At 55.0% G+C, this 21960-nt stretch overlaps 1 protein-coding gene across 1 annotated transcript in view; it reads left to right on the forward strand.

Annotated features, from left to right (window-relative positions):
- The first annotated feature begins 1067 nt into the window (after nucleotides 1–1067).
- The window catches only part of TEX264 (testis expressed 264, ER-phagy receptor), a 37943-nt gene continuing 17050 nt past the window's right edge, over nucleotides 1068–21960 (forward strand). The window contains exons 1-4 of the mRNA XM_065845692.2: nucleotides 1068–1203; nucleotides 2116–2183; nucleotides 3315–3606; nucleotides 8245–8466. Of these exons, the coding sequence (XP_065701764.1) occupies nucleotides 3349–3606; nucleotides 8245–8466 (480 nt within the window). The 5' untranslated portion in view covers nucleotides 1068–1203; nucleotides 2116–2183; nucleotides 3315–3348. The remainder of the gene's footprint in view (nucleotides 1204–2115; nucleotides 2184–3314; nucleotides 3607–8244; nucleotides 8467–21960) is intronic.

Raw genomic sequence — 21960 nt, forward strand, 5'->3', positions numbered from 1 at the left:
GCTGGAGAAAGCTCAGTGTGAACGTTGCTTTTATACAGGTGGAAGAAAAGGAAGACAGGAATTAAGTCTGGACCCTTCTAGCACGTCTCTCTTGAAGGAGGTAGGGAGGACTGTGCTCCTCTCAGGTACTGTGCCTGGTTCCATTCCTTGAAAAGAAATGGTGATCTGAGGAGTTGCCTGGGAAGTGGCAAAGGCTGTGGGCTCTGCGGTGCTGTGGGGCAGCCGCGAGGCGGCACTGGCTCCCAGAGGTGGCGTGAGGTGGAGGTGACGGTGGCACTGCCATGGGGCAGCTGTCCAAGCACAGCAGAGCTGGAGGTAGCGATGGTGCTCCTGACCTGCTCCTGTGCTGGCTGAAGCTTTCCAGACCTTCAGCAACCAGCTAATGCAGTTCCCCTCTGGGTAATCAGGCCCAGCAGATGGAAAAGCAAGCGCTCAGCTCCTGACCACTGCTGGGGAGTGCCCCACGCCAGCACAGCGCTGAGAGGCTGCCGAACGAGCCGAGAACCTCTGGCCAAAGCCCCAAACCCCCTGAATCAAACAAATGCCTAACTCTTAACTCTCCTGGTTCTCCCCCTTGCTGACTAGTGCTGTCCGTGTCTGCTGAACTATCTGCCCGCTGTCTCGGCCGGCCCAGCCCTGTGCTCAGCGCCCTGACAGCGGCGGGTGCGTCCCCCACCACGGGGCTTCCTGTTTGCCCAGCGCTGGCCCAGCCCCGCCGGCCCTGCACCCCCGCGGCGCAGCGAGGGGCTCCCAGGCTGCGGGCCGCGGGTGCTGCGTGGCGGGGAGGCCCTGGGAAGAAACGGGAGGCACTGGGAGCGCAGTTGGCCCCGCCGCACCGCCCGGCCGGGACGCGGCCGCCGGACCAGGCTCCGGTGCTGCCCGCCCCCCGGCAAGGGGCCTCTCTCATCCGCGGGGTGCCGCCTCCTCTGCCCCGGCAAGGCAGACTGAAGCGCGGCGTGCGCCACTGTCCCCGGAAGCTCCGCCCCGCGCAGGAAACCACGCCCCTCCCAGTTGCCGGTGGTCAGGGCCCAGCGGCCCCGCCCCTCCCACCGGCCCCGCCCCTCCTCCGCCGGCCCCGCGCGCAGCCGCCGCCTGGCGGAGCCGGGGCGGGCCCGGCGGCCCCGCGCGAAAGGGGCGGGGCGGGGGGCGGGGCGAGCGAGGCGCCGGGAGCGCTCCGGCCCGGCCGTCACTGGCGAGCCCCGGGTGAGCAGAGCGGAGGGCACCGGGAGTTCTTCGGCTGTTACCGGCGCGGACGGGGGGAATCTGCGGGGCAGCGGCGGGGCCGGGCAGGCAACGCCGTTCCACTCCGCTCCCCCCAGGCCGCGGCCTGCTGGGAGCCGGGGAGCGCCGGCTCGGCGGGTCCCTTCCTGCCCGGCGGCCAGGCCGGTGGCGGGACTTGCAGCTGGTGCCGGTGCCAGCAACCAGGCAGGGCCGGCAGCTGTGCAGGCCGGTGCCGCCCGCCGCGGGCACCTGTTGGGGCAGCTCGGGTCTGACCCCCGCGCCCGGGCACGGGCACCGCGGGGGCTCGGCCTCCAGGACGGGCAGGTGGGAAACCGCCCGCGCCTGCCGCCGGTGGGGAACCGGCCCCGGGAACCGGGAAGTGGAGCCGAGAATTCCCCCTTTCCTTCCGGGGCCGACTGTGCTCGGGCCCGCGGGCCGGGCGTCGGTCTCACAGGGAACCGCCAAACCCGTGATTTACAAGCAATAAATCTGTGCCGGTGATGGGGAGGAGCCGAGGTGCTGCGGGGTCGGGCCAGATATGTGGCTCTGGTGCCAGATGTGTGGCTCTGGCCTAGCTATAGGTGTGGGAACGCCTGCTCCGGGGTCACCTGGGAGCAGCACCAGATGCGGCTCAGGTGTCCCACAGTAGCCGGGGACACCCGGGCTGGAACGTGCCAGCAGAGGTGGCTGCAGGATGCGTTTGGCCCCAGCGTTTTGGGAAGAAATCTTGACCTTTGGGGTCCTGCAGGAGAAAGCGCTCCTGGGGATGCTCTTTCTCTGGGGAGCAGGTCAGAGGTGACCAGACGCCTTTTGGCTGCTCTGCCATCGCTCTGTTTGGCTTTTGGCCTCGTGAGTTAGAAAGGAAGCAATGATATTTATTTTTTCCTGCTGCAGCACTGCGGATCCCACACCCTTGTGGATCAGATGTTGTGAACTGGTTCTGGGCTGAGCTGATTTTTCAGGTGAGTAGGGCGGTGGCACGGGACGGTGCCCGGCGGTGCTGGCTCTGCAGGGCTTGGTTTTGGTGCACCCCAGCTCGCCGGGGTGGGCAGAACTGCCCGCGATTCCTACCAGGATGTGGCTTTTCTCTCGCCATGAAGCTGAGCAAGCAGCAGCTGCCACAAGCGATTGTTTTTTTACACAAAGTGTGTTTATAACACAGAGGTAAAGGTGAATTGTTTACTTCAACCTTTGCTTTCAAACCTGGTTCCTGTGAAAGTCCCAGGGGAACGTCGCAACCAGCCCTTGTGACCAGACCTACATTTCAAGGGAGAATAAAACACAAACAACTCTCCTGCACTGGGTTGGGTCACAACTCCCCAGAGTGGTTGTGCTTGGTGGGTGAAAACAAGCAGGAGGCATTCGCCAGGCTGCTGTGTCCTGCAGTCAGCGCAAGAAACAAAGAGACGCCAAACAGTAGGCCTTGGTTGGGGTTATAAAAACTCTTTTAGGTTAAAAAAGAGACATCTAAAAGGAATACTGATAATTTGTTGCACCTGAGTGTGTTGGGGCTGCTTGTTCTAGCTGAGTCTTCAGCTTCCTCCTGGCCTCTCTGGATGCTTGGATCTGGATACAGAGCTCAGCTCTGGACCAGCATGGTCTTTGTTTGGGTCATTAAAGGCCTGGGCTTCTAGACTTTTTGCCAAAGGGGCTGCCCTCATCACAGTATTTGGTATCTATAAATGATAAATTATTTTATTATGGTCCCAAATCCCTAGCCCAGTGCTGTGTGTCTGTTGGGTGATGTGGGCTCCCAGGATGGTTTTTAGTCTCCTGGATGCAAGGCTGAACTTGAGTAGTGCGGCTGGTTTGGGGGCAATGGGGACAGTGCCTCTCCATCCCCCCTCCATAACTACCTCATTCCCAAGGGGTGCAGAAGCAGTATAATTTGTACCTGGTGACCAATTGGAAGAGGCTGATGCAACATGGGACTAATATACAGGAGGTTCCAGGGAGGGCTTCACTGTCTTATAAGCTTCATGTGAAAGAGCAATTGGAAGTGGGTGTGTTCTGCTGCAAATAAGAAGTTTCAGAGAGCGGTTGCTGTCCTAGTGCTGGGTTAACTCCCCTCCTTTTTCTCCTCTTGCTGCTAGTACATCTGTAAACCTGGAGCACTACAGGTCCATCATGTCCGACTGGGTGCTCCTCGGGATGATCGCAGTCCTGGTCACGCTGCTGCTGCTGACCGTCTTTGGTTTCGCTGTCTACTCGGGGCTCTTCACGGAGGTGGTTGTCAGTGCCGGCTCCCCGCCTGTTGGCAGCATCACGCTGGCCTACAAGTTCAGGGTGGGCCCGTACGGCGATTCCGGGCAGCTCTTCACGGACGGCTGCAGCATCTCTTCGAAGCTCTACTCCATCGGCGTCTACTACGACAACCCTCACACGGTAAGGTGTGCCTGGTGGGGCTGGCAAGCTCTCGTGGTCAGCACCTGGGTTCCTGGCTCGAGATGCTCCCTGACTGTATTTTAGGCACTTGCAGCTCATCTTCTGTAGATGGGCACTGGGGTTCACAAGGTGTCATAGATCTGTAGAAGATGCTCTGTGGAGAGAGGCACCTGAAAGCAGATGGATTCTTGGATAACCTTGACTGAAAGGCGTTGGGCAAGCAAAGCTTGTTGTCCTCTGGTAGCTCCTGCTGAACAAGTTATCAGCAGGATAATGGAGCTGGTTATGGAGCAGAGGCCAGTGTCCATGACCCTAAGGCAAAGTGTTCCTTGACAGATCCCCTGGCTGCAGGAAGTGCAGCCAAGACTCCTTCTGGACTTGTCACTCTGTGGTTGAAAGCAGATGGTCACTTCAGCTTGCTGTCACATCATCCATACTCCTTCTCTTGTTTCTAGTGCTCTTATGTATTTCTGAGCTTCCCTGTCATCCTTACATCCCCTGAGAGTTCTTACTGAAACCTCAGGTGGTACATGCTGAGGGCTCCTGTCTGATGAAACAGGTGCTCCATGATGCTCTTCAGGCTGAGGTGAGCAGAAAGTGCGCTGCCTGATGGCTGCCAGCCAGAGTTCAGTGCTCCAACAGCTGTGGTTCTGGACGAGGAGCAAACAAAAGCTCGTCAGAACTTGCTGGGGGGTGAGGAGCCTGACTGCTGATGCTTGGTGGCACTGGGGTCTCTGGATAACAGCAGGTGGGCATTTGTCTGTGGCAGACAGCCTGGCTCCTCAGTAATTCTGCTGTAGCTAGTGTGACCGTGGAGGAATGCTGTGGTGGGGAGGGACAGCGGGGTGGCCAGCAGCCATGTGTTTGGGCATGTGTGCTGGGGGCTGGTGCAGGGCTTGTGCTTGGCTGATAGCTCTTGCCCAGTGCTTCTGCTCTGGGGGTGACTGGTTAGGTAGTACTTGCCCCTGTTTCATTGCTTGCAAGATGGTTCTCCCAAGGGTTTGGACCCTGTTAGAGGGAACGTGTCCATGAAAACGTGCTGAGTGGCTCCTTGGAGTGCTGTAGCAGGAAGATACCGGAGGTGAGAAAACACTGAGCTGACTGCTCAGCAGAGCCTGGTGTGCTCAACCACCTTGTGTCTTTTTATCCTCTGGGGAGCTGACTTATCTTTACCTTCCCGGTTTTGCTTCTGGATGATGGGGGCAGAGAAGAGGCAGTGCAGTGCCTGTTCCTGGCCTGGGAAGGGGGCTGGATGTCCTCAGACAGAGGCAGGGTTCGACTAGATGTGCTTGAAACTTTAGTCTTCCAGAAGTGTTGTGTTGGAGGGTGTGAGGGGTGGGAGCCATGGGGAGAGCCTGGTGCGCTAGGGTGCATGTGGTCAGAGTGGCCAGTTTCCCTGCCACTAATTTGTGTCCTTGTCCTTGTGTCAAAGTTGTCTTCTGGAGCTGAGGACCCCAGTGCTGCTGCTTCTTCCCCCGGGGCAGAGTGGGGCAGTCGATGCTGTCATAAGGGTTTGGCGTCTGTGCTCGGTGCTGCCCTGTTCTGGCACAGATCTGCGTCTCACTGACGGGCAGGTCAGGCAGGGCGCTGGGAGTGAGGAGGGGCAGAGGGCTGCCTTCCCTCCAGGCAGCTAAAGAAGGGGCCAGTTTTTGTTGGGTCCCTTGCCTGGTGGCTGCAACACTTCTGCTGGGTGTGCTGGCTCAGGCGCTGAACACTCTGGTGTTCCGTGAGGCACCCCTGTGTGCTTGTACCTGCTGTAGCCGTGGTGGTGCAGGAGATGACATTCAATGCTGGCCCCTTGTTCCTGGAGGTCCAGCAGGGTCGGATCAGTGTCCCAGGCTGCCTTTCCCCTGGAGGGATGGTGCCTGGAAGAGGTGACCTCCTCCTCTTCCTTTTCGTCCTCCTTGCTCTCCTGACCTTGGTGAAGCACCCTCTGGCAGAGCCTGGTCCGCCCAGAGCTGGCCACCCGCCACAGATGTTGACTTGTCACCAAAAATAGACCTTTTGTCGTCAGGCAGCAGAACGTGCTTGCTGCCTGTGGTGTCCCTGGCCGAGGGCCAGTGGGCTCTGGCCAGGCAGACCCTCCTGTTGGGCTCTTGGCCACCAGCTCTGGGGAGGTTTGGTGCTCCCGTTGCTGCCGCAGGAAGGATGACCAGCAGGTACCAGTGTGGCATTTGCTGTACTGGTGGACTTGTGTCCAAAGGAGGCTCTTGTGAGGAGAGAGGATGGGGATGCAAGAGCTGGAGAGCAGTGACTGTGTGCTGGCTCTCAGCTGGGAGCGGGGCTGGGGGCAGACCCATGGCCCAGAGCATGCGGGCTGCTGGGGGGTCACACCAGGCCTTGGGGCCATTGCTGGCATCCCCAGGGCTCTCTGCTGGCTCCTGGCTCTCTGGCGTTCACACAAGGATGCTCCTCGAGTGCTGCCAAACCCCTGCCAGCAATGTTTTATGTGTTTTAATGGACAAGATTAATATTAATTTGCACTTTTTTTTCCCCTCTTCCTTTTTATTTAATATTTAGCTGCCCAGAGGACTTCTCCCTCTTCTCCCACCTCTGGCAGGAACAAAAATAACTCCTCTAGCAAGGACTGGATGTGACGGGCGGGTTTGTGCTCCATTCCAGCTGTAGACACACGCTAGGGCCTTTTGCCTGCAGTCTGCGTGGGCATGTGCTCAGCACCCAGCCTGGGCCCAGGTGTTGGATGGATGAGTCCAAAACGCTCTCTGGATGCAGGAATGGGATTTGCTCCCATAGGCAGAGCTGCAGATGAGTAGGTTAACTAAGTTGCCAGACCTTCTCTGTCTTCTCTGTGCTTGGGGGAACAGGAGCTTTAATCAGCATCTGCTAATCCTGAAAGGATGAATTTGTTAGGGAAAGGCTGGTTTTAATTGGAGTATTTCCTTCCTTCCCTTGAGATGGGCTTTGCCATGCAGGGGAGGAGGTAAATCTACCTTGTTGCTGCCCTTGAGAAAGCACCTGCAGGGCTTTTTTTATGAAAAAGAAAGTTAAGAAGGGAGGAAGCGAACATGTCTGGCCGATGGTGCTGCCCACTCTGGCAGCACAAGTCCTTTAGTTGATTCCTCTGGGGTTGAGGGTTACATTCGCTCCAGATCTAAATAAGGATTTTGTGTTTAAAGGCATTTTATCTAGATTTCCTTTACCTCCTTGGTTTATCTGGCCCTTTCCCCAGGGATGCCTTTTACTGCTGCCTCTTTCTGTCTTTGGGCTGGATCTGCTTCTCCATTCTGGCCCCAAAGCTGCCGTGCTCCGCTCAGCCAGTCTGCAGCTCCCTCTGGCAGCACAGGAGGGCAAGAGCGAGCTGTCAGACACTGCTGCTGACGGGCTGGCTTCTGCCTGTTTGCATCTCCTGATGTTTCCCCACCGGGATGATCCTGCTGTGCAACATTGGAGGGTGTTTGAGGGAAAGGGAGGGTGAGGAGTGCAGTGTGAGGTGGTTGATGCTGCGGGAGGAGATGTTGCTGAGCTCTAGCACTGGGAAAGTTAGGGACAAGACTGGGGAGTGGGGAGCAGAGGTTTGGGGAGCGCAGAGCAGAATTCTCCTTGGGGGGTACATGGGGATGGGAAGTGGGTGAGTGGTAACACGCTGGTCTCTTTGCACCCTCTCTCTGCTTCGTGATGTCAGTACCTAGAGGGTGTCCATCTGTCTTGATGCTGCTGTCAGGTGTCCTGGCAGGTCCTGGTGAGTTTTGCCACCTTGTATGGTGGGAGTTTGGAGACTTTGTTTCTCCAGGCCTTGCCAGAAGAGGGATGGTCAGCAGAGGGTGGCCAGGCACATGCATCTGCCACTCCTGGTCGCTGCTGCCATGTTGTCTCTCCATCCAACAGGCTTGAGGGCAGGTGGCAGGAGCAGAAACACCCAGATGATGCCTCCTTTCTTGTATGCCCCCATATTGCCTCTTCTTCGTGGGCTTGTCTTTTAGGCCAGTGTGCCCTGGGGGTAGGAACCTTGTCTCTGCCTGCTGGCTCCTTCCTCAGCCATCTCTTCGAGGGTGGAAAGGACGGCAGCTGTGCTGGGGACAGAGGCTGGAGTTAGGGGAGGGACCTGGGCTCCCTGACCATAGGAAGGTGCATCCTGTCCTTTGGTGGTACCTCAGGGGGAAATTGCCAGGCTCTTCCACCCCTGCCATGTTCCTGCCAAGTGCCACAGGTAAATGGGAACTCGAGAGGTGGGATTTTGATAAATATCAGAAATGAAAGCCTCAACCTGGGTCAGCTTTGGCATGGAGATGGCAGGAGTCCTGTGGGCTATCACTGTGCCGGTAGCAGAGCCTTTGACACTCCCCTTGCTGGGCTGGGAGCCCTGTAGCCTCCTAGCTTAATGGGAGCCATCCCCAAATCTGGAAAGAGCATGTTGTATGTTTTGCCTCTTGTTGTGATATAGGATGGAAGGGGGTGTGTTTCTCTCTGTATTGCTACAAACAGCTCGGTGACAACATGCAAGTCTTATGTGCCTCATTTTCCCCACCCCTGAAGCTGTGCCTGACTGAGTGTGCCTGGTTAGGAGTGACCCAGCAGCCTCTGGATTTCTCTCCAGCTTAGTGCTGGTGGCCCATGCTGGTGGGTCATGTGTCCAGGGGACTCTTCTCCTGATGCCATCTGTCTGTCTCCATCAATTAGGTGTCTCCAGAGAAGTGCCGCTTTGCCATAGGCCGAATCTTGTGTGAGGGAGATGCAAAACCATCAGAAGAGCAGATCAAGCGGTTCCAGAAGTATGGCTTCAAGATCTTCACCTTCCCTGCTCCTAGCCACGTGGTCATGGCAAGCTTCCCATACACCACGCCGTTGTCCATCCATCTAGCACTCAACCGTGTCCACCCAGCTCTTGACGTCTACATCAAGGTAAGCAAGTGTACCATGAAGAGCCTTTCACGTGTCTGGTGGACTGTCAGAGGCTTCTCCTGCCAACAGCTGATGGGACTGCTCAGATCTGTCATCTCTTGATGTTTTCCCTAGGGTACTATCATCAAGATCTCCTCCTTTTGCAAACTGGCAGGTAGTTCCCCAGCAGGGATGTCCTCCCATTTGCTTCATAGGGGTGTCTTTTCTGCTGTTTTGTGTTTACGAGAAGCAAGTTCTCATCTGATGACTTGCTGCTTTTCTGCTTAACGCAGAGATAAAAGCTGGTTTTCCCCTTGAGCGTCTTGCTTGTTGTTAGGACCTGGCAGGTATGTGGCCCTTTGGTGTAATGCATCATGCCATAAAGCTTCTGTTTTGAGTGTCAGCCTCACCCATGGGGCAGCTTTATTCTGCAGGGGCAGAGGGAGAAGCTAGAAGCTTTCTGTCCCATGGGCTTATTAAAACTTGGTTTCAGGCAATACATGGAAATTTGTGGCCCTTGGCCCTGGCTGGGCAGCTGGCTGCTGGGCTGTGCTCATCCTTGCCCCCGAGCAGAGCAGGCGGCTGTCCCCCCTGCTTCTGGTGTTTTTGAAGCCAGCTCTGCTGCCATGCTCTGGCTGCTAGACCAGCTGCAGCAAGGGTATTCCCAAGCAGCACATCTGACACAGACACCTCCAGATCCCAGCTTTCCAGAGAGCAAAGATGGTCCTGGCCAGCTGGGTGGCGGAGGGAAGGGACTGTCCTTCTGGAGGAGGTGGATGCTGGGGAGGGGCTGACGCTCAGCCCCTGCCTTATCTGACTGTCGAGTTCTGCCACTTTTGTTTGTTCATGTTGAAACACACTATTTATACACCTGCTTTTCTTGGCAAAACTCCCAGCCCTGTGGGGGAACCGTGCGAATCCCTCCAGCCTGTGCTGTGCTGCAGGATGGCTGCCTGGGTGCCAACCCCACAACTTCAGCTGCGGGCTCTTTGCTGACCCTCCTGTCCACCCTGACCTTACGCAGCTGCTGAGGAAGATGCCGGCAGTGGCTGAGATTGCTTCTCGTGCTCATCCCATGCTGGAGAGCTGGTGGAGAACAGAACCAGTTCCCCATTCTCTCCTCACTCCATCCTCTCTCTGACTCTCCCTGGAGTTCTGCCGGCTGTTTTGGTGCGGGGGTATTGGGCACTGCTGCCAGCCCTGCGGCGGACGCGTGGGTGCGTGGGGAGGGGGCTGGCGTGGGCGGGAGCGCCAGGTTGGCTGCGGGAGCGCTCGGCGGCGCGGGGCTGACGCTGCTGTACTTCGGGAAAGGTCCCGGTGAGCGCATCTGTTGCGTGAGAGATGGAGCTGTTAGAGCTAGAAAGGGAACCACGGGTGGTTCTGGGAGCACCTGGCAGCATTTAGTGGGAGTGGCTTATTGCTAATTAAAATAAATAACTGAAATCATACAGAAACGCAGCACCCAGGGCCACATGCAGAGGGAGGTGACGCATTTTCATCTCTACCCCAGTCCCAAGGGCACGTGTGTTGGGGTGTGTGCCTGTGTCCATCGCTAAGTCCTGTGGCAGAGCGTGGCTGCCCTGCCCATGTTATGCTGACCGTGGGGACTCAGGCAGGGAGGCAGTGGGGTTGCCTTGCTGGTGTGGGACAGAGAGGAGTGGGTGCTGCTGGTCCCTGCACACTGCACTGTGGGGGTGCCTTGGCTTCCTCTGACATAGCATTGGGGCCTTTGGAGGCCTTTTCCCCCCCTCCCTGCCCCCCCCTGCTGATTCTCCTGCCGGCTGGACCGCCTGTGCCCCTGGGGCTGTGCTGGCACTACCTGGGCTGGAGGGATGGGGAGGCAGGGGGAAAACTAAAACTTTCATGGAAACAGATGACCTGTGTCCGCTTGGTGGTGGGAATGGGGGTTGCCATAGAGACAGCTTCTCCGAATAGCATCCTTCATCCCACCCCTGACGCCCAGCTCCCTTAAGCAACCCGAGACAGCAGCGAGACAGAGATTTGCTTGATTTATTTCATGCTGTGCCTGCTTTGGGAAGGGACCCAGTAATGAGAGCATGTGAGTCCCCCTTCTGCCCTCCCATGCTGGTGGCAGCGGAGAGGAGGTGGGTAGGATGGCAAAAGCCAGGAGGCATGAAAGTAAGGTGCTCAGTGGCAGGGGTGAAACACTGGCTCCCACGGAGAGAGGGAATTATCTGGAGTGGAGGGAGGATGGCATGGCCGCCTAGTCATAGGAAAGGTGTGGGAGAGCAGGGGATGGAGAGGGAGGTGGAGGAGGCAGGGGAGAGGAGTGGAAAGTGAGAACAGAGCATGCAGAAAGCTTTGGAGATGCTGAAAAATACAGGAGAAGGAGACTGGAGGGGATGTGTGGGGTGAAGGAGCTGAGGGTTTGGGAACTGCCAGAGGGAGCAGGATGGTGGGAGGCACTGGGGAGGTCTGGGGCAGAGCTGGAGGAAGCCCCACCGCAGGTGGCCCTCCAATGCCTTTCCCACAGTGTCCCCTGAGGTTAACTGTTGGGGACATCAGGCTGAAGGCTGGTGGATGTGGAGGAGTGTGGCTCCCTCTGGACATGCTGGTACGATGTTGAAAGTTACTGGGGCTGCCTGTGGCTCATAGAATCATTTAGGTTGGAAGAGACCCTCAGGATCATAGAGTCCAACCATAACCTAACTCTAGCACTAAGCCATGTCCCTAAGAACCTTGTCTAAATGCCTTTTAAACACCTCCAGGAGTGGTAACTCCACCACTGCCCTGGGCAGCCTGTTCCAATGCCTGACAGTCCTTTCCATGAGGAAGTTTTTCCTAATATCCAATCTAAACCACCCCTGGTGCAACTTGAGGCCATTGCCTCTTGTCCTATCACTTGTTACTTGGGAGAAGAGACCAATACCCCCATGCTACAGCCTCCTTTCAGGCAATTGCAGACAGTGATAAGGTCTCCCATCAGCCTCCTTTTCTCCAGGCTGAACAGTCCCAGTTCCCTCAGCTGCTCCTCATCAGGTTTCCTGAGCAGTGCAGGAGCAGTGGTGCCGGTTTTCAGCAGCCGGGCTTCATGTGTCCTGGCCTACTGTTGCTTCAGAGAGACAGGGAAGATTAAAAATAAAATTATAACAATAATGAAGAAAAATAAATAGGCTGTCAGAGTCTTCTTTTGTTAGGCTGACATGGAGTGGGATGTGCTGCGGCCAGGCTGCCCTTGCAGTGTGCCCACTCGCTCCCCTGGCTCTCCTGGGGCTCAGGAGCTGGCATTTCTGTGAGTGTTTGGGAACTGTGGGGAAATGGCTGGAACCCTCCTGGCTGTCCCCAGCAGGTAAGATGACATCCTTTCTCTGGAAAGCTGTAGCAACTTGGTGGCAGGAATGGCTTTGGAGAAGCCCAGGGAGAGCCTGCTGGCTTGTGGCTCCCAGTGCGCGTTATTTCAGGCATGAGCTGGGGTGATCTAATTATTCCTCTGGCCACTAGCTTGGAGTGAGCTCTGCTTCCCTTGTCGGCTGTCGCAGTTTAGGATGCAGTCGCCTCTTGGCTCTTTGATAAGCTAAATATACAGAGTCAAAGTATTCCACTGACATATTTTCCAATCTTAATTCCTAGGTCCCTTTTTGGACCTTTTTTTTGGACCAGTTTTCAGTTTTGAAAGTTCTCCGATTTGTCACTAACACAAATGGATGCTTTATTTCAGCAATGGTCTTTTTGCTGTGGTGCCCAGATCTCTGGTGGAGATATTGGCCACTGTTGCTGCACCCCGCAATCATGGGCTTGTTCTGACTTCAAACATGTGCCCCCTGTCCTTTGATGGAGTTGTAGTTTCTTCATTAAAAATGGGAAATGGTACCAAGTCCTACGTCTTCTCTGAGTTCAACTGAATGGCACAAGTGCTGGTTTATTTATCAGTCAAGCCTGCAATCCCCCCAAATTACATCACATTTGCCAAGAGGATCTGACAGCTGTACATGTGTGTTGGTTGGCATTAGTTATGCTGGTCTCCTTTCCTTTCTGGTGATCTGGTCTGGTTGCAGCCATCCCTTTATTTTGCCATCCTGTGCTTGCCTGAGTCAGCGGTTTATGCATTTGAATGTTGGCAGGTACAGGCTGCTGCTTCTCCTGGGACTTTCTAGCATCTCCAGCTGGCCAGAGATCACTCTTTGACATGTGGACAGCTTGTCAGCTGAGACTCCAGCATGTTTTAAATGTATGATATCCGCACCTGTGAGCCGTTTGTTATATCTTCCCACAGAAGAGCAAACATTTTATGCGTGTCCTCTGCCTATGTTGTCCTAGGCTTTGTCCTAAATCCATTGCAGAAATACTCGCTGAATGCTCCTCCCTTCTCAGCGATGCCACCGAGGTTTCCCCTGGCTGATGTGCCTGGGATCTGTGCGATCCTTCAGACTCTCCGTCCCTAGCCAGCAACCCGAACAGCTTCTTAATGTGAAGGGCTTTCTGTGTGTAGGGGACTGGGAACCTACACCTGGTCTTGTACAGCAGCTCAGCCTCGGTGCCCTGGCGAGTTTGGCTGCACCTCATCTTTCCACTCCTGCTCCCCTGACCGCCTTGCCATGGCTGCTGCCTTTGCTCAGATCTGTTGATGCTGCTTTTCTCCCACTTGTTATAAATGAAGGTCTGTGGATCTGTGTTCCCATCCCAGGTGGTTTGCGTTTAACAGCAAAACCGTGGAGCAATCTTTTTGCTTGGTTGTGTCTGGTGGTTGGGGTCAGGGACTGGCAGCTGGTAGAACATTTCAAAAAGGGATCAATTATTGGGATGTTTTTCTACTTAAATTCTTTCTCCTGGCTGATTTAGTTTATTTATTTTGGGTTCTGTGGATGAACCCATTTTGAATACCAGCTTGTCATCTGTGAGAGACCCAGTGGCAGTGGCATCTCCAAACGATCGGCTCCCACATGAGGTTTTCCTCTAGGGGTTTAGGAAGTTCTGTAGATGCCCAGCCCTCTCTGCCAGTGCTGTTTCTCAACTGTGGCTTTGCTTGTCCTCATGAACTCCTCTGGTCTCCTGTGAGTGCTGGAGACCATGTGCTGAAGCCCACAGACCAAGGTGGAGCCCTTTCCCGAGCCAGGGCCGTCCAAAGTTGTGTATCCATCACCCCAGGGAGGCTGAGGAGCAGGATATCTTTATGCAGAATCTATCACCACCAACCTGTGGCTTTGCTACCCTCAGCATCTCATCATGTGGGCCTGGAAGGACTCATCCAGATAACCACCTCCCTCCTTGCATCAGTGGGTCACTCTGCAGAATATGCCTGCAGCTTTCTGAGAGATGGAGCTCTTCATCCCCCTCCTTCCCTTTTCCTGTGCCCCAAGGTGACCATGGGGATTGGTTTGTGGGTGCCTTGAGAAAGGTTTGGGGTGCTGGGGAGAGAGGTGATACCACGGCTGCCTGGATAGGTGGGATGACCTCCAGTTTAAGTCCACATGCACCTGAATATAGGTCTGTAGAGTTCCCAGGAAGACAAGAAGTTGTCTGATGCTACTGTTAAGCAATCATCATGCATCAAATGAAGACAGGGTGGGGAAAAAAAAGCCCTTGAGAGTCACAGAAGATTTGATATGTCTAACCCGTATTGATGGCAGAGATGAGACCAGAGTTGACAGTGTGGCAGGCTGCTGGGCCCTGGGCTGGCAGGGCTTGGAGTAAGGATACAGACTGAGGGCAATGTTTTGGTAGCCCTTGTGTGTAGGTCAGGTCACGCGTGGCTTGTGCACTGCAGAGGGACCTCGCTGGCCCCGGTGCCACCAGTTGTGTACCTGGGGGCTGCAGCAGTAGCAGGTTGGGGCCGTCCTCAGCGGTTGTCCCTCAGGTATGGCCAGTGTGGATGTAGCCACAGACTGGTAACAGCTCCAGTGGCTAGTACATAGTCGGGTGGTGGAGATGGCAGATGGTGGGAAACCCTGGGGAGGTGTGGACGGTGTAGACTCATAGTGGAATGTGTGACTTTTTTCCTTTCCAGATTTTTTCATTTTTCTTGTTTTTTGACCTCAGCATTATGGTCTGACTCAGAGTCGGGGACTGATGACAAGCCACCTCCCTGGTTTTTCCCTGCTGGTGACAGCCAGCCAGCAGCAGGGTTTGGAAATGAGGGGGAAGAAGCAGTACCCATCCTACTTATTTTCCCCACTTAGAAACTCAAATGCTGCTCTGGCTTGGTTTATCCTATGACCAAGGAAGCCCTTGATGGTGTTGTGTTTGTCATGTGTCACTCATATCCGTGAATACTACATAGTGGATTGAGTCTCTTGTCTCCTTTAGGACCCTGGTGGGCTTAGGGATACAGTCTGCTCCCCTGAAGGGCAGAGGAGCACTGCCTGATGCTTACAGCATCTCCCTGCAACCAGGGAAACTGAGGCACAGGGGGTGTCGCGTCCAACCTGCCACATGCTGCTGATGTCTTCCACCAGTGCTGGTGGCCACGGGAAAGGAAGGGACAGCAGAAGAGGACAAGGTCAGGAATGGCTTTGAGCAAGCGTTTCTGATTGCCTGGGGGCTGGTGGGTGTTTGGGCTTTACGCACCTTGTTTCTGGTAGAACAGGTGATGTAAGCAGAGGAGATTTTGGCCTTACCTGATTTTAAGGAAAGACATTGTAAGAACAGGGGTCCCAGTAAGATACAGGTCTCTCCCTACCCATCCCTGTTTCCTCACCAGCCTGTCTGATGTTGTGACTGAGCGCTAGAGCAGCTCGGCTAGCAGCTGTGGGTGTCCCCGATGCTGCTGGTGCTGTCTACCAGGAGCCAGTGAAGCTCTTGATCCCAGGCTGGGCACTGTGATGCTCCAACCTGAGCCCCTCTTGAAGGTGACATGGAACTGCAGGAATGGCAATCGGACCTGAGATGTCCCTGCACGGGCTTGGTGCCTTCGCGGGCATGTTCCTCTCTGCTGACCTGCACTGACAGCTGGTTTTCGGCAGCGTCTGTCCAGCGAGGCCGCTCGCTCGCTGCTGGTTGGCAACCCCCAGCTGCATGTCACATCGCATCAGTTCGTATGTTTGCAGTGACTTCTATTTACTAAATACTTTCAGTGACAAAACCCTTCGAAGATGTTTCTGTCCTGCGAGTATGAGTGACCTTGCCTTCAGTCCAGGGGAGGGCAGGACGCCTTTGAGGTTGGGCCAGGAGCTGAGCCAGGTGGAAGCATTTTTGTGGGCAATGTCATTTAATGCCGTAGGGACCTTTGGACCCGACTCAGGGTCAGCTTGTTGAGCAGAGCAGGTCCGTTTAACCTGTGTCTGCAGGGAAACGCGCTCCTCCTGCGCCACTAATAGAACATATGGGGATCCGGGGCTCTGCATCACGTCTCCTGCTGCTTGCAGCAGATATCCCTGCTTTCTCACTTCTCCAGGAGGAATTTGGCACCCCCAGGCCACTACTCGTCTGCTTTCAGTTTTTCCATGGTCATTGCAGGTGAGCGGTGACTTAGCACTGGCTGTGCCTCATGTTCAGTGCTGGGTGCTGCCCTGACATGGCTGACTCGGGCTGGTTGGTCTGTGTGCCAGCACCAAACCTGCTGCTCTGCCGCCTCATGCTCGCAAACACCTTTTCTCACGCAAGCGCACGGCTTCTGTTCCAGCTCTGACGTTCGGTTGCATGGGGGCAGGTGTAAAAACGCAGCTTTGAGCAGAAAAAAAGGTTTTCTGGCCAGCTTTGAGCTCTGATCATTACAAAGGCTTCTTCCCTGCCTCTGCAGCTTGTCTTATGTGAAATCACCTGTTTTTTCCACAACTTCTTTTTGAGTCTGTGCAAGCATCAGCTCTGGCAGCAGGCAGAGGAGTCCTGGTCCTGAGGAAGCAGCTGGTGTGGGATGAAGGCTCCTGGCTGCTGTGCTTCCCTCCAGTTCTAATTGATCACAGAATGGGAACAGCTCAGATTGGAAGGGACCTGGAAAGATCATCTGGTCCAACCTTTTGTGGGAAAGGGAGCCTGGATGGGGTTATCCAGCACCCGATTGTATCTCAAAAGCCTCCAGTGATGGAGACTCCACCACTTCCCTGGGGAGGTTGTTCCAGCTGGCAGCTCAGCCCCAGGTCTCTCCCATCATAGGTACTTTCCTGAGATACCCAGCATCTTGATCCTATTCCCATCCCAGCACCTTTTCCAGGAGTATTTCCAAAGACAGCTTCTGAAAGGAGAGCAAGCTTCAAGAGCCTGCCTTCCCACACGTGCCAAACTACAGGCATCCCTGTTGGCCCAGCGGCCCAAAGCCCAGCCCAGCAGCCTAAAGCCCAGCCCAGTGCTGCCTGCCAGCTGCTGGTCCTGCTTGGAGGTCTTTTTCATCCTGGGGGGAGCACCCAGCTGGGGAAAGCTGGGGCTTGCAGACGCATAACAACTTACCCAGCCTTACAAAATTGTCACAAAGATTTGCTCCCCGCCTTGCCTTAGCAGCGAGGATTAATGATCACGGAGCAAGCTGGGGATGTTTCGTTTAGCTGTCCGAGGGAGAGAAAGAACTGAAATGGTTTGCCTTGGGCAAGGAGGTAGAGTAAAGTACTACAGTGCATTTCTGTCAGATCTCTTTATCGACTCAGTGTGTACGTGTGTTCTCCCTGGATGTATTTATAGAGAATCCCAGAGGATGCAGTCAACTCAAAAGGTTTTCTTGGTCAGGCACTGGAGACTGGTCCAGCTCTCTTGAGCAGCGACATAGTCCCAAACCCTGGAGTCTTCCCTCCTTGCCAGCTTGTCAATTAATTTGAGGATGAGATTGATCTGCCTCTCTGCAATTATTTTAGCAGTGTCCTAATGAGCTTTTTCTGGGCTGGTTCTTCCCCGTAGCACTTCGAGCCAGACCTTACCAGCTGTGCCAGGCTTGAGAAATAGCAAAATGAACCTGATCAAATGCGAAACAGCTTCTTAGAAATACTGCTCTTTTCCAGCAAATGCTGCTGGCCTAGTTTCCCTGGCTGTGAAGCTCCCACTTTGAAACCTGTGGAGCAGGGAAATAATACATTTGAAAGCAGTGGCACTTTTACCTCTAGAAAAGGGACCGTTGTGCTATGACTAACTTGCACTTTTTCAATGCTAGTTAGGTATAAAATGTAGGAAAGGTTCCAATTCGGGGAGGGCAGGTGAAAGAAAACACTTCTCTTTTGCAATGAGTCAAAATATGGACGGATGAGTCGCGAGGTTGGGTGGTGATCAGATCACAGGGACGAAAGAACAGAATCAGCTCTCGCTCCTTCCTGTGCCGAGAGCGGACATGCCGTAGGCGAGGCATGGGCTTTGGGGCTCCACTGGTGGCTGGAGCACCAGCGAGGCTGTGGAGAGTTGCACTGAGAGTCCCTCAGGGTCTCTTCTTTCGACAGGGATGTCTATATATCTATCCTGACCTGCTGTCTCTGCCCACCTGCCCTCGGGATGCTGTCTGAGTTGGTGCTGCTGTGTGCTGGTGGCCGTGGTTGGAGGCAGCAGGCTGGAGGTGTCCTGAGCTGTCAGTCCTTGTGGCAGCGGCAGGCATGGTGGTCTGCAGAGCCGCTCGCATCTCGGGAGGCTTTCAGGGGCTCAGCGTGTGCTTCTCTATTTATGCTGTTGCCTGATGATTGTCGCTCTGCCTGCACCCGTTGGGACTTGCAGCCTTTGCTGAGCAGGTGCAGGGTACAGAGAGGTGAAATGGTTAGGTGCAGACCTATGTGCAAGCACTACATCCCATCCTGCTTTGAGGAGCAAACACCTGGTGCTGAACTCACGTTGTCCCGACAGGCTGCGGAAAATCATGCTGCCAAATCCCAGCCTTATTGAACTCCTCCGGACTTGCCAGGGCTGGGTTCATCTTTGTGGTCTCCAGCTGCCTCTGCCATCACAGGGCTCTGGAACAGCTTGCAGCCTGCTTTGTGAGCTCCTTGAAAGAGGCAGGTCAAGCTGTGCTCAATTCTTGGCTTACAGGCTTTTGGAGAGTGCCGGGGAGCCCTCAGCACCAGGACTCCTTTGTCCCATTTCTTTTCCAGCATGTGACAGCTTATTACAGCCTCTCTACTTCAGCCAAACTGGAGAAAACTGGAGCCTTTGATAGAAACATTGGCAATTTGTAACTCCAGCACCCATACCCAGAGCTGGCAGGGATGTCTCCAGGTTAGAAGTGCCCTGAGGCAGCTGATGGAGGTCTGCAGCCAGGTGGGGATGTCCAGGCTTTCTGCACTGCTTCCCCTGCTCCATCCCAGGTGAGCAGCAAGCTGTGGCAAGCCTCTTTGCCTTTATGGCCAGCGGGCAGGGTGGGTAGGCATCTGCTACCTCTCCTCTTTGCCTGATCGCATAAGAGCAAGAAAAGGTGTTCGTTCCCCTGCTGTCAGGCCGCAGCGGGCAGCGGAGGCAGCGGCTCCCTGGGGACCGGCTCAGGGATGCGCCAGTGCTTGTCCTCTGTCACCCTTGAGCTGACTTCTCTCCAAATCTCTTCTGTGGTGTCTGGCACTGGTAAGAGACTGAAGGTACCTGTTATCCTCGAGAGGGGAGCAGCACCTGATGGACCAGTGCCTTTGGCTGTGCCAAGACAGTGTCCCCTTTCTTTGTCCCCAACCCAGCCGACGTTTGCCTTTCCTGGGCTCCTTGATGCTCTGGGAGAGTTGGGAGTCCTGAGACAGCACAGAGTGGGCAGGAACTGGCAGCAGCCTCCCCTGGCACTGGAATGGCAAAACTGAGACGCTGGGGCTATGAAATGGAGGCACTGGTGAGGCTTGGGGTGTGCTTTTCTTCCAGGCCACTGACATCTGGATTTGGCACATCTACATTTTGCATGACTGCGTTCCTCCTAAAGCTCAGTAAGGCTCTGCCAGTCTGAGGCTGAGCTCCAAATTAAATGACACCGAACAGTGCGGCTTTACATTTCAAAGGGTCTGAGGCAGCGGAAGGATACCTGGGAGTTTCTGATGCTATGGAATAATTGGGGTGATTTTTTTTTTTTTTGACGGCTTGTACAATGCCCAACAGGTGCTCCCTCTGCAGATGGAGGGTTTTACCTGTTCATTTTCTGCTAATGTGAGGAATTATAATGACCCCACGGGGATGAAGGGGGGTGACAGAGCCAAGTGCAGCAGGGACAGGAGATTGGTAACTGCTCCACATCCCTGACTCTGGGTGCTTATTGCAGTGATAACGTGTTCACAGGACCCCTGGAAACTTCTGCCTCTGTCTCCCCCTTCCACACACCGCCAACCGGAAGATCTCCTGGTGTATGTAAAGCTATTAGAGTGTCCATTTCCCTTATCTTCACAACTCTGCAGGCAAAAAAGGCAGAAGTGCTGTTTGAAGGTCAAGGACAAACCTTTAAGGCATCTGGGAGAGTGGTCGGTCTGGGAGTCCGTATCCCAGCGTGGTGCTGGTGGTTGTTGCCTTTCAGTTGAAACCCAAAGGGGTGTCCTGGCCCCATAGAGGTGAAGAGGATGCGCTGTGGCTGTTCACAGAGCGAGCCTGTCGGCAGCTGTCTGCCAGCTTCGTGCATTTGCCAACAGGCTCTGTTCCTGCTTCGGGGGTTGTAGGAAGTCCCAGGAAGGCTGGAGGGAGGGAAACTGTGACCTTGTTCCCACTGTGGACACCGACGCTTTCTCCCTGCCGCTGGATGGCCAGGTACTCTCAGCTGCTCCTCTGGGTTTTATTTCTGCCGGGACCTGATGGCAGCTCCTTGACATGCAGGAAGGTAGATATCCATCATCTGCTGTGGCCAGCTGCTCTTCTTTTCATGCTGTGCGATTTCACAGCTTGGGGTAACGTCTGCCCAGCAGTACAGTAACCAGACTGTGAGTTAGCAAAAGCTTACGGAGAGGTCAGCGCTGGAGAAAGACTTCCTCTGGTACTTCTCTGCCGAGCAGTTCAGAGCTGAGCCGCGTGGGAGCGGCTGCTGTGGCTGCAGGAGCTGCCTGGTGCTGTGGGCTCGCAGCAGAGCAGCACAGCCATCAATTTCTCTCTGCTCTTGCGTCCTTCTCCTCTCTCACATGTATCTCTAGGTACCACGTTCGCTTGTCCCTCCCTCGCTGGGGTCCTGCCTCCTCAAGAAGCCCCAACCTGCATCTCCTACCAGTTCCCCTGCAAAGCTACGTCTCCTGATGAGAGCTACTGTGGTATCCATAGCATCAGTTCAACTCTGGCTTTATGCTGTGCTGTGGGGCACAGAACCAGTGTCCAAACCCCTCCAGACCCAGCAGCATTCCTGGGATGGAGCTGCGGATGTGCGGAGCAGGATTGGCTCTCTGCTCATGGAATTGTAGAACAGTTGGGGTTGGAAGGGACTTTCACAGCTCATCCAGTGCCACCCCTGCCATGAGCAGGGACATCTTCACCAGCTCGGGTTGCTCAGAGCCCTGTCCAGCCTGGCCTGGGATGTCGCCAGGGATGGTTCATCCACCACCTCTCTCGCCAACCTGGGCCATATTTTACCACCCTCATTGTAAAAAAATTTCTTCCTCATGTCCAGCCTGAATCTCCCCTCCTTTAGTTTAAAACCATTACTCCTTATGCTGTTGTAAGGGGCCCTGCTAAAAAGTGTGTCCCCATCTTTCTCATAGACCCTTTTAAGCACTGAAAGGCTGCAATACCATCTGCCTGGAGCCATCTCCATGCTGAACACCCCAACTCTCTCATCCTGTCCTCCTAGCAAAGCTGTTCCAGCTGTCTGGAGCTGTCCTGAGGTCCCCAATGGATTTACGCGGTGCAGCGTGTTTTCCTCCCTTACCCCCTGCTCATCTCTGCCTGCATTTCCACCTCCTCCCGTGCTGCAGGCAGCCTGCCCGTCTCTTTGCCTTCTGCTTTCTGCCTGCCAGCGCTGTTTGTTTGCGCTGGGGATTTCCTCGGGCGAATTGCTACCGCTGGCAGCATGTGGTGGCTGGAGGCTCTGGGGGATTCATTAGCTGAGCTCACTGGCGGGAGTTGTCACCACACTGGGGCTCACTGGGGTCACTGGCCCTTTGCCTCACAGAATTGCTGGCTTTTTGGAGTCGAGGTGCAAGCTCTTGGACGTGGGGTTTTAAAGGTGGCTTTCCTAGAAGCCTGCAGGGTAATGTCTCTTGTTCGTTCATAAAAATTCAGAGAAGTGCTTGTCCTTGGCTTGGGCTTGCTGTTAAAACATAGGGACATCTGTCCCCGGGGCAGAGAAAGGAGAAGCAGGAGGAGCAGTGAAGCGAGGGTGAGTGGTGGCCCATGAGCAAGTGTCTTGCAGCAGAGCCCAGGAGGGAGCTCTGGCACCCGAGGCAAACCCAGACCTCGCTGAGCCGGGGCTCAAACGGTCTTTCTCCGCTGTTGGCTGCACTTAGCCGATAGTTTAGATCTTTCTGTCCTAGAAACTTGCTTTCTGCCATCAAATTCGCTGACATGCTGTACTGGGGATGTGCTGATGGATGTTGTGATCATCTTAACCATTCGTCCTTAAAAAACCAGGCTGAAACCTGATTGATCTTCCTCTTTGGGGGCCTTCCTTGCTTTCTAAATGAGGTTGGTAAGCCTGACATTAAGTCCGTGTCAGTGGGGAGGGTAGGACTGTTTCGTCTGGGAATGAGGCGGTTGCATCCTGGTTTGCTCTGGGCTGCC

The sequence above is a fragment of the Patagioenas fasciata genome, chromosome 10, assembly GCF_037038585.1.
Source record: "Patagioenas fasciata isolate bPatFas1 chromosome 10, bPatFas1.hap1, whole genome shotgun sequence".
NCBI lineage: Eukaryota > Metazoa > Chordata > Aves > Columbiformes > Columbidae > Patagioenas > Patagioenas fasciata.